A 15121-nucleotide genomic window follows, 5' to 3' on the forward strand; every position below is an offset into this window, starting at 1 on the left:
ATCTTATTGCTATACAGACTGCCCTTTTTAATAGTGTAAATGATAAAGTCACCTTGAGCCAATCAAACGAATTCACTCATAACGTTACAGATACATTTTTTAAAAACTACTCATGGCTAAGCGGTCTCCTGACTAACTGAAGTACAAAGCAGGTTTGTTCCTTAAGCCAGTCATAGAGAGGATTTTATAATGGTGTGTGAACAACTGTCACTCCAATATAGCAATGCCTAGCGGTGTATTTGATTGTGTCCTTTGGTATTACAGTTACAGTTTTAGCAATGTCATGTCAGTATTTCCATTATTTTTAGCGGAGCCTTCTAGCGCAGACTCACTATTAACATAAAATCTCTCTCCAGCAGTTTTTTTTTCTTTTCGAAATTTAAAATCGGTTTCGCCATTAAAAAATTATATCGAATTTGAATACATTTAGTGGATTCGTTAATATTTTTCCTTGTTTTAAAGTCATTTAATCAGTCGATAAAATATTATTTTCAAAGGTGGGAATAAAGCGAATACAACCTGAAATTCTGAAAAAGGGACCGCTGCACATGAACGGCTCTTCCTAGAGGCGTGCAGATGGGTTTGTAGGTGAGTGGTGCATATGGAGGCAATAAACTCAAAGGAGCTATTCCTGTCTAACCAGTAAACACTGTACATTTCACTCACTAGGCAGGACCTAGCCAAAGGAGCTGCTGGTACAAAGTAAGCATTCTGTAAATTGCTGAAATGCAATGTGTGATTACTTAATAGACCTGAATGGTTCCAAATGACGAGCTTGTAGACTGGTTTTAAAGGAATATTCTATAGCGCAGTTCTCACGGAGTCATTTTTAAGGAAGCTTTTAAGATGTATATTGCATATTTACCTGTGAGAAAGCTGAGCAGCTGGAGGATTTTTTTTTCTGGCAAATATTTAACATTTTTAACAACAATCAAGGGGTGGCAAATTGTTCCCCATTCGATTTTAAATTTATGGGATTACCTCTATCAATTAAGGTCAGACATTTATCTAGAGCGAGAGAGGTTCACAAAGCCAAGAAATTCCAATCCAGACTGAATTCCAGAGCCGGACATTTCTGTGCCACAAACTGAACCCGAAAGTAGTCTGTTATCCAATACAGGAAGCAAATGGTGAAGCAGACTGTCACAGAGAAAATATCTAGCTTTTTTTTTTAACTAAGCTGTATTGCCTTTGTCCCGGAGGTTTGAGTTCTGACTTGCTTCTCCAAAGCTCCTTTATACAGCCACACAGCCATGTTTCGGACAAGTGGCATCATCTCTTTATAAATGTTAACTAGAGGGCTCTCTTCACTTTCTCATGATCTTAATCGTGGTTCTCCTGCATTCTTTTCTCATTTTAATCGACGTGTGCTGGGAATGCAGTGTGATGGAGTGTCCCTCCAGTACCTAGCACATTGGAGCTTCAATTTTTGTTGGGTCTTTGCCCGCTACTACCCCAAGACAAATATAAGTAACAACTGGCGGTTCTATTTGTCTCCCACGCATTGAAGATTTTCTTTAGCCGGGGCGCCTGGACAACTGACAGTCCTACGGTGACTGTTTTCGATGGGGAGGTAAAAAAATCACATGGCAGGACACTTGAAAGTAGAACGAACTTCATAGAGAAACTCCACGGCGTCTGATTCTCATTTTAAAATGCTCCCTCCCTTTTATTACTAAATATGGACACGATTCTCTCCCTTAATCTGACATCTCAAACTTTGTCAAGACATTTTAATATTCACCTCGTGGCATTTCTCAGTCTTCAGAGGAAAAAAATGGGTTAAATTGTAACAAAATCTGGAAGCATTTTACGTAAAGAAAAGGTTAAACAAAAAAAAAAAACCAGTAGCTTTTCTGTTTGGAAATCTGCTAAAAGAATTACTTATCAGTAAAGTAGTCCATAAGTATCAGATTGCCCTGTAATTTGGAGTGTTTCCTTTGTGTCTCCACCGTTTTGTGCTCTCACTCCCCTTTAGTGCACGATCCTGCGCGTTATTCAATAGCCTTAATTTAAAGGAACCTGGGTCAACTACAAACATTGGGATTTCATTGCTCTCTCTCCGGGGGGAATTTCACTGGCTGTTGGGCATCCTCCCCTGGCCTTGCAAACAGCTTATGAAGGAGAAAGGCACGTTGCAATTATACAGGAGGCAGGAGAGCGGCAAACCAGCCCACACCATCCGACTGCAAGAGACAAAAAAGGAGGTGCCCCCCCAGCTTCCTTTCTCCCTGCATTGGAGATGCTGATGGTGACCCTAATAATTCAGCTGTGAGGTTTCTTGTGATCACACACATACGCCAACAGAGAGACAGGACCTAGCCCGATCCCGCAGTTCTCACGGGAAAAATTCTCACTGAAGCTATTGTGGCACTTGGGACCCATCCCTGAAGTCAATGGTAAAGTCCCTTTGATTTTTTTGGGGGCAAGACCGGGCCTAGACCCACACCGACCCTATTCTCGACTCTGGAACACGGGAAATAGCTGCAGGTGCGCTGATCAAATCGGGTTGGGAATCGGTACACACGGGTTTGGAGACGCATTTCTCACCTCTGCAAACTAGCGTTGCTCCAAGTCATAGCAACTCCCGGGGCTCTGAAATTTCAGCAGTTGTGTCGCCTCCTGCTGAAATACTGTCTGCACACTCACCTTAACTCTACCGGGGGGGGGGGGTTGCACTAATGGAGTAGGGGGAAACTATCTTGACTTTCTGGCACATAAATTATCACGACACTTGACAGAATTAGATCGACCGCGTCCTTCAATAGCTCGATCACTCTTAGCTGTGTTAAGTTTGTTGTGTTTTGGAGGTGGCTAGGACCTGGCCGAGTAAGAGGAAAGGATACAGGCCTTTGTCTAGGACTAGCAGACTCCTGTTCAAGTAGTGGATTGGAACTCTAAGTATATATGGCAAATTATTTTAGATCTATTAAATATGTATTAAGAGATCCACTTGTTTTCTAGCTGTATTTTTAAGTCACGTATCAGAAATATTAGTGCGGTCGGGGTTAAGATTTCTTGAGAAAAAAATGTTAAAAAACCCAGCCCAAACCGACTGTTTTGTTGGAGCCAACAAACTTATACCACAGACTCAAACCCGCTCCAAATCACAAACAAGAGCGAGAGAAAAACCTTCCTGTAATGACAGTATTTAGACGCATTTAGTGTGGCGAGATATTTGAAAGTCTCACTCACAACAAGGGCAAAACAGACAAACCACAGTTCATAATTATCATCTGCGGACGATCGTGCCATCCAGATTGGCTCTAGGAGGAAACTGAAATGCGTCTTGCCGCTGATGTGAAAAGTCCAGCTGCTAAGAAATGATGGAGGAGATTATTAAAATCCCTGGATTATTCTAATCTGCTCCCGATTCCCATATCTTTCTTGCAAGCAGCCCATATACCTGTGACTGCTTCCCAGTTATGAATGCCTCCAACATTCCAGTGATCGTTAAATGCCACCGATTTACATTTAGAGCAAGCCTCAAAGGAAGCCCTAATGCCGCCTGTTATTTTAATAAACCCTTTAAGACCATCTACTACTATTAACATAGGCACACACGGCTTCATGAATGGCTCACTCTCAGCAGTGTTTGTAGCCTTTAAAGCGAATGTTAAACGTCGCAGATGTACAGAAAAATACTGAGTTGAAACTGTTGCAGTTCAACCCGCGTTATATTCCTGGCTCTATTTTAAATACACTGAGGACAAGAAAATATGTATATGCCCTTTAAAGAATTATTAAAATGTCTTTTCATAGGAGTAAGCAATAGGTTCCAGATTTTACTGTTAAGACATGATGCCAAGCACAGAAATAAAAGAAAAATTCACACTATCTCCCAGGCTTTTGTTTTGTTTTTCGGTAGTGGTAGGAATAGCATACGCTACATTTTTGAGTCACTTATTAAGCAGCTCATTCCTTTTGGTTTAATCATTAATAAATCCGCAGTGTTAAAGCTAGTTCTTGAAAATGCGTGGAGTCACAATTTAACCTCAGCGCCATAACCTGGTGGATGGGATAATTTCAACTCAACAATAGGTTTTCCCCCCCCCACCTCCCCCCACACACTTCTATTTGTTCATTTGTGGAAAAACGTATTGACAGCCAAGCACCAAAAATATCTCCTAGTGTATTTTTGTTCTGCAGTAATAAATGGTTTGGCAAAGTATCAAAACGCGACAGAGGATGACGTTACAGAGCTTGGGTGTAGGGATATACGCTATGTTTCTGTCTCCTGGATTTTAATTCAGAATTTGAAGGTCAGAGCAAATCCACACGGAAAAAAGATACCATACTGAAGCACGAAATTATACCCTACAAGACTAGCACTTTGGGAGAATAGAAGAGGTTTAATGAATGTAACTCTCCTTTCACGCTCACTTCGGTGGGCCTGTTCCGGATCCTCCCGCGGGGCGTTCTGTGGGCCCAGACTAAACTGTCCATCTTCTAAACATACAGTAACTGGTTGGATGGGAACTCGGATTGCCTCAAGCCCCAAAGCCTAGGGGAGCGTAGGGATGCCTCACAACCGCGGACACCTTTTAAAAATGTATTAAAAGTTGTCTACGCTATGTGCCAGGGCGTTCTTAAACCGTTAGCTACCGAGGCTTTTAAAACCCCACCCTTTTCCTGGCCTACTCAGCAAGTTTCATAGCTGGACAATAATTTCTGATCAAATGTAGTAGAAATTCGATGGTTTAGCAGCTAGGTTGCAGACTTCTGACGTCTCTTCCCCTTACGCCTCCCCTCCCCTCCCCTCCCCTCCCCCAGTTTAAAGAAACAAAACTGGTTCCGTGTTGTCACGAAGATGATCATTCAGTCCTAAAAGTGGATGTTTACACACATCGGAAAGTGGTGTAGTGCACTTTCCCTCTTGTATTTACAACGTAATTATATATCTCAACATAGGTTATTCTAGATTTGATTCACCTTTTAGAAATTTTGGCAGGATAAAAGGAAGCTGGTTTCTAGCCAGGACATATTCCTCTGGGCCAAATTCTGTTCCCATTGATGTGAACAGCAAATTCCCATGGACTTTGATGGGATGCGGATTTGGCCCTAAAGGTATCTTGGTTGTCTGTCAAAGGCGGATGAAAAAAATCACATCAAGTACAGTTTGTAGCCATGTGTCTAATATTTATATCTCGGAGACACATGATCTCTGATGGGCACACTGCGTCACTAGACATCTGCAAAACCTTGAAGTAATTTTCTGTTACAAGAGAATTTAAAATACTGACTGCAGACACATCATCTATTCCTCTCAAAAAACCAAGATCTCAGCAAAATATTGAATAGCAGAAAATATGCATGATGGCGCTTTCGGAGATCAACAAATGATAGCTCCCCAGGCTCTGTTTCACTTTGGGGAACTGATCCCAGACTGCACTTGTCTGTAACGCTAACTCTAAAAAGAAGGTATTTCTATTCTGCTGACTAAGGCCACTAAATAATGCTATTTGGGAAAATATCAGGGAGAGAGGGAGAAGTTCATTATAATTTTCTATATAAAAAACAAATTCAGAAACATCAGCTCTTTCCTGAGGAAAGATACCCAACTATGAAGGGAGTTATTGATAGTGAAAGGAATTATGTCCCAACCACTTCCCCGCAAGTGTCTGGCAGAGCGTAGCTCCCAGCTTGAAACTTTCCAAAGTTGAACCAATTTATTAATGGGCATGGCTGAAATAATTTAGTTATCACTTTCCAACAGCTCTCCCCCTATGAGTTTAAAAAATATATTCAGAAACACAGGAGTAAATTATTCACTTCGTCTTTCATATACTATTCTCAGTGTTCATGGTTTTCATTATAATTATGCAATATTTATGGCAAAAGAATACGTTTGTCATATGTATTTTTAAAATTACTCATAAGCATATGGGGAGTGCAGAAGCACACCGTCATTTGGTCTGAAGAGAATTTACGCATAAGACACTGCCATCCTAGGTATATAAACTCGCAAGGCTTTCATCCTCTGGTTTTTAAGTGTTCTTAAAAAGTGAACTGCAGTTCGTTGACACAGTTTGTTCAACAGGAGAGTTTTGTCTGGGAAACCTGTAATATGACCCTGTCCAGAGAAATCTCAACGTATGTATTTCTAAATATGTAATTTAGTTATTTTTGGGGGGGAAACATGCGATCGAAAATTGGGAAACCCTCCCGAAATTACTACAAGATATTTCTTAAGCGGGACTTTTATAATGACTTAAATTTGCGAAAGTCATTAGCAATATACCAAAGCACTGGGATGTGTTAGTACTCTTAGAACGGTAAATGTCTTTATTTTATATGTTTGATAGAACCCTTTCGTTTAAACAAAATGATTGATTTTAGGTAACACTAAGTAGTCATTGCTCATAATTATTGACGTAGCTGATAAAGCTTTTCTCGTTTTTCATTTGTAACCCTTTCATAAGCTCCTTAGACACTGAGATGAAGAACAGACTTTTCATTCTGGAATGCTAATTGTTCCTCTCCTCCCCCATCATCTGTCCAGACAGGCCAAACAAATCACAAAGGAGGAGATTTGGGTTTATTTAACCACCTAGAGAATCTTATCCAGCATTTAATTTCATTTCTCTCATCCAGTTTAGTGGTCATACAACATGACATATTACAAACGGCCCCACACAATGTATGTCAACTGGCCACTTCCGCTCAGTGAAAGAAACATTTGAAGTGTGTATTTGTTTGGAAGGGGTGTGTGGGTGGGGGGGGGGGTTGGTATTTTTTGGAGTAAGTGTTTGGTTTAAAAAAATCTGAGGGGAAAATCTCAAATTTTATGTCCATTGTTCGCTCTCCCTTTAAAGGACACGGTGTTCAAGGTTGAGTCGAGCAGACTGGGGTCTCCACACACGCGAGAGCCAAAGGGCCAGATTCGGATCCCTTTATCCCAGCTGAATAGGCCCGCGTATCCCCATGAAGCCAATGGCGCCCGCTCTGGAGGAAGGCGCTGCTCAGTGGGAGTAGGGGACCATAACTGCTTCGGACTCCGATCTTTGCCCAGATCTCTCATTTCGCAGCAGATTTTCAATTTCATTGAAAAAGGCCGCGCGTCCTACAGCCCCGGCTCAAGCAAAGACTCCCTTGGCGAAAAAGTCCTACTGGAGATTTGGTCCGAGCCAGGGTCCTCCCCGGCTCTTGCAGGAGCGGGGCACGATCATTAACAACCAAAGATGAAATCTTTAACCTGCCGCTCATTTACAAAAGAGGGTTTATTAGTCTACTTACGGATGCGAATTTTTATGACACTTTTTTTACAGCTAATTTCGCTGCCAGCCCCGTGCTGTGCCGAATAATTCCAACGTTTAAAGGGTTTGGCGTGGGTGCAAAAGACGAGGGCGAGGCTAGAAATGCTGAGCTCTGTGCTGGGCGCTGGATCCCTGCAGGCAGGTGGACTGGGCAGCGTTCATACAGCTCGGTAAATGCTGCGTTTTCAGAAACAAACACCCGCCGGGGACACCTCCCCCCAGGAGAATGAAAACAATTTCCCATGCAATTAGTAACGGCGGGGGGAGGGGGGAGGTCTTCTAGCAGATGTCCCAGCGCTATGTAACTAATTATATCACCCTGCTGACAAGTGGACTCCAGACCAATGCACCATGCCAGGGGTTTATTCGCGCCGGGCCACCTAACGCAACCAGTTCTATGTATCCGTTCGGGACGCGCTGACATTTCGCTGCTGCTGTTTGGTTGGGGTTGAGAGCACATCCCAGGCTGCTGCACGAAGTACGTTGAAGAACAGAGAGAGGCGAAATCAAAATAATCTCGGAGAGGGGACCAAGCTTTAAAGCTGTTAGCACAATGCGCGCGCTGCAATTGAGCAGACAATGTGTGTGGCGGAACGGAAACTAAGCCCCAAGTCCTGTCCTGTGTGCTCAATGTTACCCCTCGCTCTTTTGGTAGCAATTTTTATACACTCTGCGCCTGTTGGAGGTGATGTTTGGTTTGTTTGTTTTTTTAAATCACACCTGCAAGTTTATTGATGTTCATTATATTATATTTATATTATTCATACATATTTGAAATAGGTTCCCTTGTTGTGGTGTCCCTTTTGTTAGATTTATTCTCAGATATCTGTGCCCCTCTCACGGGAGTTCTCTGTCCCTACCTCTTGCAAGTGAGTTTCATGTGAATTTGTGCTCTCCTATTTTCCACATGACCCACCCCCAACTCTCGCTCCAATGTGAGCGAGTGAAGACAAAACACCAACTTGTCCCTAGTGTTATCCAAAGGTATTCTTGGTTCTAGGCCTCACCAATGAAGTGCCTGACCTGCTAGTTGTAGGCTGGATCCCCTCCCCCCATTCTGCCTAGGTCTGATCTCTACACTTTCTATTATCGCGTCCTAAATTAGGACAATCATTTAAACAGATCTAACCTCGCCTCCCTCCCCACCCCCACACAGGGAAAGAAAGAAAACAAAATCACAGAATGTACCACGCACAGATCTTGCTTTGTGTTTAGTCAGCTGCCTGGCACCATTTCCCCAAGATCTGAGCAGCCTCATCGCCCGGGGTTGGAGCTCTGCTTCTTTCCCTCCTCCCGGTTCTGTCGGGCTCAGCGCCGCACAACGCGACCTACAAATATTCCCGTTCCAAACTCTGGGGTATTATTTAAGCTTTAAAATAAGCCTGATTAATACGACTGAACCCGTGGCGACTGGCCCCCTGCCTGCTTAGCGCCTTGGGCACAGGTCACAATCGGAAATACAATTCACAGAGACTGCCTGGGGTGTGCGTGGGGAGGGGTGGCTATGTCTAAACAGTCAAGGACAGACAGCCACCGTTTCCACTGCTGTCGCGGCTCATTCAGCCCCCCTTGCACCCTCGAAACGCAGACGGTCGTAACTGCTAAGATGTGTGCAATGTGTGCTGTCCCGTCCCCCCGCCGCCCCGCAAAGCCCCTGCCTTAGGCTCCTGCCCTGCGAGAAGCAGCAGGTGCCCCGGAAGCAGCCGAGGGATTTACCTTCTGGGAAGACCGCTCGCATTTTCAGGTAGCTGGTGGTGAGGCGGATGATGGAGGCCTTGTCCAGCTGGGAGGTGATAGCTGAAGGCAGGGGCAGCAACTTGGCCAGTTCGTAGAATTCTCCATTTTCTTTTTCCCTTCTAGTCTTCGCAGCATTCTTGGACTTTTCCTTCATCGCGGCTCTTGCACGGCAATGAGGAGGGTGACACTGGCATATTAGACCCGATCCTTCCGGACTGCTGCGAGCATGGACTTTGACTGTACCGTTAATACTATTTTCTTCGTAAAAAACAGAACAAAAATCAACGCATCAGAAGGGCGAGAGTGGGAAACCACCTCCGTGCCACAAGCCGCAGCAGGTCAGGAGAATGCAGTTCTGGGCTGACTCTGCAATGCAAATGTCTCGCACTTGGAAAGTAGAGACTGAAAGATCTACATGAACCAGGACCGTGGCTGCAGCTGGAAATGGATCTTCTCGTTCACAGTGAGCATATCCCCCCTTTTTTTTCTTTGTTTAGCGAATGATTTCCTGCTCTATGCAATTCTCCCCCCTCCGAAAAACAAAGCCTTCAAGCAACTGCTCAGCAGAAAATAATTGTGCTAGACAGTCTGCAATTTTTTTAAAAAAGGTGGTTGTCCTCTAATGAACTAGTGCAAAGGGATCTGGTCCCAGAGCCCAAGGCGCAGAGGAGAAGACAAGCTGGAAAGGCAGCCCAGGCATAAAATGAAAGTCAAAGCCGGTGAGGAGGGATTGCTCTAAAACCACAGGCTCGCTTTTCCTTCTAGGAGAGCGACCGCTTGTCTTGTAACCAGTGTTGGAGAAATATGCTTTCACAGTACACGTGTGTCTCAAACTGTGTGTATTTTAGACCACTAGTGCAGAACTTGCCTTCAATTCTGCCTAGCACAAGCCCCGTTCACCTCTCATCTGAGATTTGGGGAATAGGGTCTGCAGCAGCCAAGCTGATTTCGCTGCTCCAGCCCGTGTTCTAAATCCGGTTCTCCTAAACAGTTACATTAAAGGATCCATTTTCCTCCAGGCCAGCGCCACTTCAGGGCTGTCAGTACCCAAACAAGTCCAAGTGCTGGCCAAGGCAATTCGTTAAAAAAAGGCTTTTATATTATAAAGAGAGATTTTTATTATTTGACACGTATTGAAAAAATAAAAAGCCGATGCGAAGCGAGAGCTAGTTCACGCTGACATGCGACTAGAGCGAGGACTCTACCTTACAGGAGAAATAAGGGTTTGCTATTTCACCTTCCAAGAGCTGACAGCCGCATTCTCCAAGCGCACCGCACAGCAGCGATCGGAGGCAAATTCCCCACTCTCCCAAAGCCTAACTTCGGTGCTGCTCCCACGCACCGAAACACTAAGGTCTTCCTCCTCCTTCTCCTCCGCCTCCTCTTTTCCAGGAATAGCCAGCGGCTCTGGAGTGGCACCTTCAGTTAATTCTTGGGTGAAGGCTGGAGCAAGCGAGGAGCGCCGCGAGAGGGGAGGGGATAAATGTGCCCCGTGACGTGTCCGCCGGTGCAGCAGCGCCTTCGGCAGGACCCCCAGACAGAGGCGCAAGGGAAGGACCGCAATTAGCGCTTGCAATGGAAGGGGGAGGTGGACTGGAGGGGGTGTGGTTGTACTTGGAACAGTCTCCGGCTGGTGCTCCGGACCTCACAAACTCAGCCCATATTACACACCCGCATCTACAGCCAGACACAGAGAGACACACATTTCTGCGGTGATCTGGCATTGTGAACGTATTATAAATAGCGCGGTTCAAAATAAGCTGGTGGGAGATACGTGCTAATATCCGAGACTTTGAGCTACACGACAACGCGATAGCCCAGGAGGCTGGGAGAGCAAGTGGTTGAAAGGCCCTATCCATAGAGCGGGGGCTGGGCTAGAGTCTCTCTCATCTCACACACCATCCAAACCTCTTCTCCTGCCGTTGCTGAACGCTCCGGGTCCGTAGGTTGCGGGTGCACACACACACACACACACACACACGAGAATATGTACCCACACGCGAATGCAGTTTCATTAGCCAAGCGCGCAAGGATTCGGGGAATCGCAAACACTCTTTGCACGCAGTCAGGATCAAAGGAGGCCCGGGCCTGACGCTGGGCGCCGAGAGATCTCTGCTGATGGTCCCGGACACTTCTTTGGTCATTAGAGTGGCAAGTATTTGCAGCTAACATCGTGGAACCGTGGGCCCAAAACCTGCGCTCAAGCAGAGCGCCCAGGATGAGTCCAATGGGATGCAGGATCAGGCCCCGGGGGAGGCGTGGGTTAGGTTATAGTGCACATCTGGCATCTATAGATCAGTGTCTCACACAACTGCAGCCAAAGTACTCAAGACTTCCCTTTCGGGACTTGTAATCCATCGACATGAATCTGTGTGGCTGGCGATCAACCAACCAATCATGGGGGAATGGATGAGGACTGAGAGCAGCAGCTCACCGGGGCGCTTTCTTTCGCTCAAGAAGGTAAAACAAAAGAAACAAACAACAAAAAACCAAACACACGCCAGCAAGCACAAAGAAAGGGGGAGAAATCCGGGAGTCACAAATCCGCTTGGCAAGCTAGGCAGGAGTTTAGTGATGCCCATTCAGACCATCCGTAGCCCTAGGAGCCGGGGGCGGCACGTGCACGCTCAGCGTGAGGCAGGTAGACACGCACACAGTGTGGGATTGTCACCGCTCGCCTGCTTTGATTTCTCCAGCAGCGGCTGTGCCCACCTCTCCTTTGTTCTGTATTAAGCAGAAAAAACACCAGTGTGCCGGGAGGAAAAGTCCTGCCCTGGTCGCGCTGCCTTTTTGATCCCCTGATATATCATGCTTAGAGTCCTGGGGGCTCTAGTCTCCCACCTTCCTCCCCCCAGGGCAGCTGCTGCACCCCCATCTCTTCCCCAGACCTCAGCAGCGTGGCAGTGTTCATCATTCACACGCTAGGGACTCCAATATGATTCAACTGAGGTTTCCATATCCTAAAACAAGAGCAGGAGCGAGGGCTCTCTCAGGTCCCCTCTTCCCTCCTGAGAGTCCCAAGAAAGTCTACTGGATTCACATCATTTCTAAGCCTTTCCCAAATTCGGTACCTTAAGCCCAGTTCTCCTGATCCTGCGAGTTGCCGGAAACCCTCAGCCTCTCCTGACTTGTGAGCTGAGGTCGACTCCAAGCACACGTATGGATAAATCTGTACACTGTGAACACGGGTCGCTACCAACAAAACTGACCAGCCATTGCTCTATTGTAAACTTCGCAGTCGCTTCTTGTGTGGCTGTTACAGCCAGTTGTTATTATTTTTAAAGAACGGTGGTATGTCTCCCCTCCCACGGGACAAGGTCTCAGTTAAACTTCAGGGCATCGAAAAGGAAGTGTGTTGCACTGTACTCAGAACCTCAACTTCTGCTATGTGAGAGTCTGTCCCTTTGTCAGTGCAGGATTGTTCCTTGTGAAGTTGAATCCCGTCCTATGTTAAGCCCTGGACTTTCAGCCACGTCCACTGGAAGAATTTTCCACAAGCTAGCAGGCTACATATTTTAGCCTGTCTAATGGCACTCGGTTGAAATATGCTGCTCTTTTATTAACATTATTTGAATTTTCAGTCCAGCATACACGTGTGTGACACCCCCACATAAAAATTCAGCTATAGAAAGTCAAAAGATGTCTTCCTGGAATATCTGACTTGTATTACCACCAAAACCCCGGAAGGACGTTAAAGTGAAGTAAGAGTGACCCCCCGAATGCCTAGATCCAGATGTATTGCTTCTATGCTTTTGGGTAGCCTCTGAGGAGTCACCCTGGAAAGTGATTTAAGAGGCAAGTACTGAGGAACAAACGCGAGAGAAAGCGGTTGGGGCAGGGAGAACTGCTGAAGATTTCCCCAAAGTACAACAACAAAGTGAACAGCACCTAACTCACCCGCCCCCCACCCCCAGCCACACCGGGAGGAAAAACACACTGTTACTAACAAGGGCAAGCTCCTTGCATTAACTGCACGTCGATTTAAACCTAGCGATAACACCCTTCTTCGTTCATATTGTTTTGCAAGGAGGGAAGGACAAAAGTCAGCCGCGACAAAAGACAGCGGATCTCTGTGTGTGTCGCTACAACATCTGGTCAATTTCCCGTCTCAAATGCCCACAGCTGGTTTCCCTGCACTTTACCTGCTTCTGCGGAAATGTATTCCATTAGAGATCACAGATCCGGAAGAGATAATGCAGCAACGCGCAGATATTTACATCATTTAACCCAACTAACTGTATTATTGTCATTACTGCTCCTGCCGCAGTTCCAGGAAGTCCGGCTTTAGGTAGTTCCAGATTTAAAGCAGTCATTAGAAAACCGAAATTTAAAGGAAAGAATGTGCAATTCGCTGTCTCTTGCCAGAAGGAATTGGCCGAAAGGGTGACAATTTTGTATGCTTAGGGATTTACTTGTGTTCCGATTTTGAGTTATGAATCGTTGGTTAGACCCCGTGTGAAAATACATTTCCGTAGCAATAATCAGGATAAAAATAATAATTTAGCAGATCTCCTGTTTGTAAAACACAATAATGATCCTAAAAACGAATCTCTCTACCGAATCCTATCTCGTTGGTGTGTGTGTGTGTGTTTGTTTAAGCTATCTCGCACCTCTTTAATTATCCTGTTACACCAGAATCTGCCCAAGCAAACCATCCTTCAGATAATGGCCCGATGTTGTTTAGGAGAAGGCTGTGCTCTTTAATCTCCAATCACCCTCCTAAAAAGGGAAGTTATATCCCTGGACAGGATTTTGCTGGCTTCAGGTAAATATATCGCTCCCTTGCTTTTCTAACTTTGGTAATCAACGCTCTTTTTTTATGTCCTGCTCCCAATGAGGGCTCCTCATCGGACTGATCTTTTTACCAAACACACATGTATATCTGTCTCACCGGGGCTTTTAATAGAAGGGACCTCTGTCACTTTTTTGGAGAGCATATTTCAAATTGTTTCCTGAGCTGGTGGAATAAATCCCATCCCGAAGGATTTGTTTTCCTTCAGCGTTTTGTGCGTTAACATGGAAACTACAGACATCTTTTAATTTGATGGCCATTTAAAGGTTTGTGCCCTGGAGAAGAAAAGTAAAGGGGGAGAAAAAGGAGCGCAAACCCTCAGTCATACTTAAATAAATTGTATATATAAAATCTCTTTTCTCCCACTACCTATTAAACTGAAGAAGAGCCGCCAATATAATTTTCTCAGCGCAGGGACATAATATATTATCTAAACAAATAAGCCACTATGGTTATCATCAGAACAAGAACAAATATAACCGTCTACCACCTTTGATTTGTAAAAACATGAACACACACCTATATATTTGAAAACACTCGTTTGGTCTTTGGATGCTAAAGAGCAAACTGTGTTTGCTAACATTGGCCCGGTTGGTATAAACGTGATTTGAGATCCCACGCCAGCTTTCCCCATACACGCTATATTTTATTCAGCAATCATCTTCGTGAAAACCGATTCCTACAGATAATAATATCAATGACTGGGAAAGGGTTTGTGGTTCAAAGCTGAAAACTGTCCAGAACTGGGAAGGAACTATCATTAGATTTGACCTTCCCTTTCACACAGTATAAAGAAAACCAAATCAAACTGTTACAAAGAGAACCTGTGAATACCTAAGTGTGAGCCTGTTTACCTTTCTTGGTAATCGATGTCCCAATGTAATAGGAATGTAAGGAACATACTTTGCACAAATCCTGCACAAACAAGAAGACCATGTTTACAATCGGTTACAAAACTGCTTTTAAGCTGCGTTAAATTATAAAAAATGTCATTGAAATTCCCCCCGACAAACCTGAACCCCGCTGATGATTGTCTCTCCCTTTCTCAAACAAACAAACCCAATTGTATTTATGAATTATATCAGAAAAATCCAGCCGAATCTGGCCGCATTAGGAGGGGAAAAACATTTCAGGAGAAAAAATCAAAGACAAGAAAAAGGTATTTTAAAATTCAAGTCGACAGGCATTGCATGCTTTATCTCATATGACAACACGTTCCACTTTTTCTATTTTCCAACAGGATATTTTTGATGCAGATTAAAAATAAATATTGTTCCCTAAAGCGTGTATGATAACTGATCATTCCAGTCAACCTTTTGATAGCAAAGGAAAGTGA

At 44.7% G+C, this 15121-nt stretch overlaps 1 protein-coding gene across 2 annotated transcripts in view; it reads right to left on the reverse strand.

Moving 5' to 3' along the window:
- The window catches only part of SIM2 (SIM bHLH transcription factor 2), a 71460-nt gene extending 61377 nt beyond the window's left edge, over window positions 1-10083 (reverse strand). Inside the window, exon 1 of one of the 2 annotated variants that reach the window (XM_084647134.1) lies at window positions 8973-10083. In XM_084647134.1, the coding sequence (XP_084503260.1) occupies window positions 8973-9147 (175 nt within the window). In that variant the 5' untranslated portion in view covers window positions 9148-10083. The remainder of the gene's footprint in view (window positions 1-8972) is intronic. The other variant, XM_084647135.1, reaches the window with a different exon arrangement.
- Between the last annotated feature and the right edge of the window lie 5038 nt (window positions 10084-15121).

The sequence above is a fragment of the Lepidochelys olivacea genome (assembly GCF_965140295.1).
Source record: "Lepidochelys olivacea isolate rLepOli2 genome assembly, chromosome: 1".
Taxonomy (NCBI): Eukaryota; Metazoa; Chordata; order Testudines; family Cheloniidae; genus Lepidochelys; species Lepidochelys olivacea.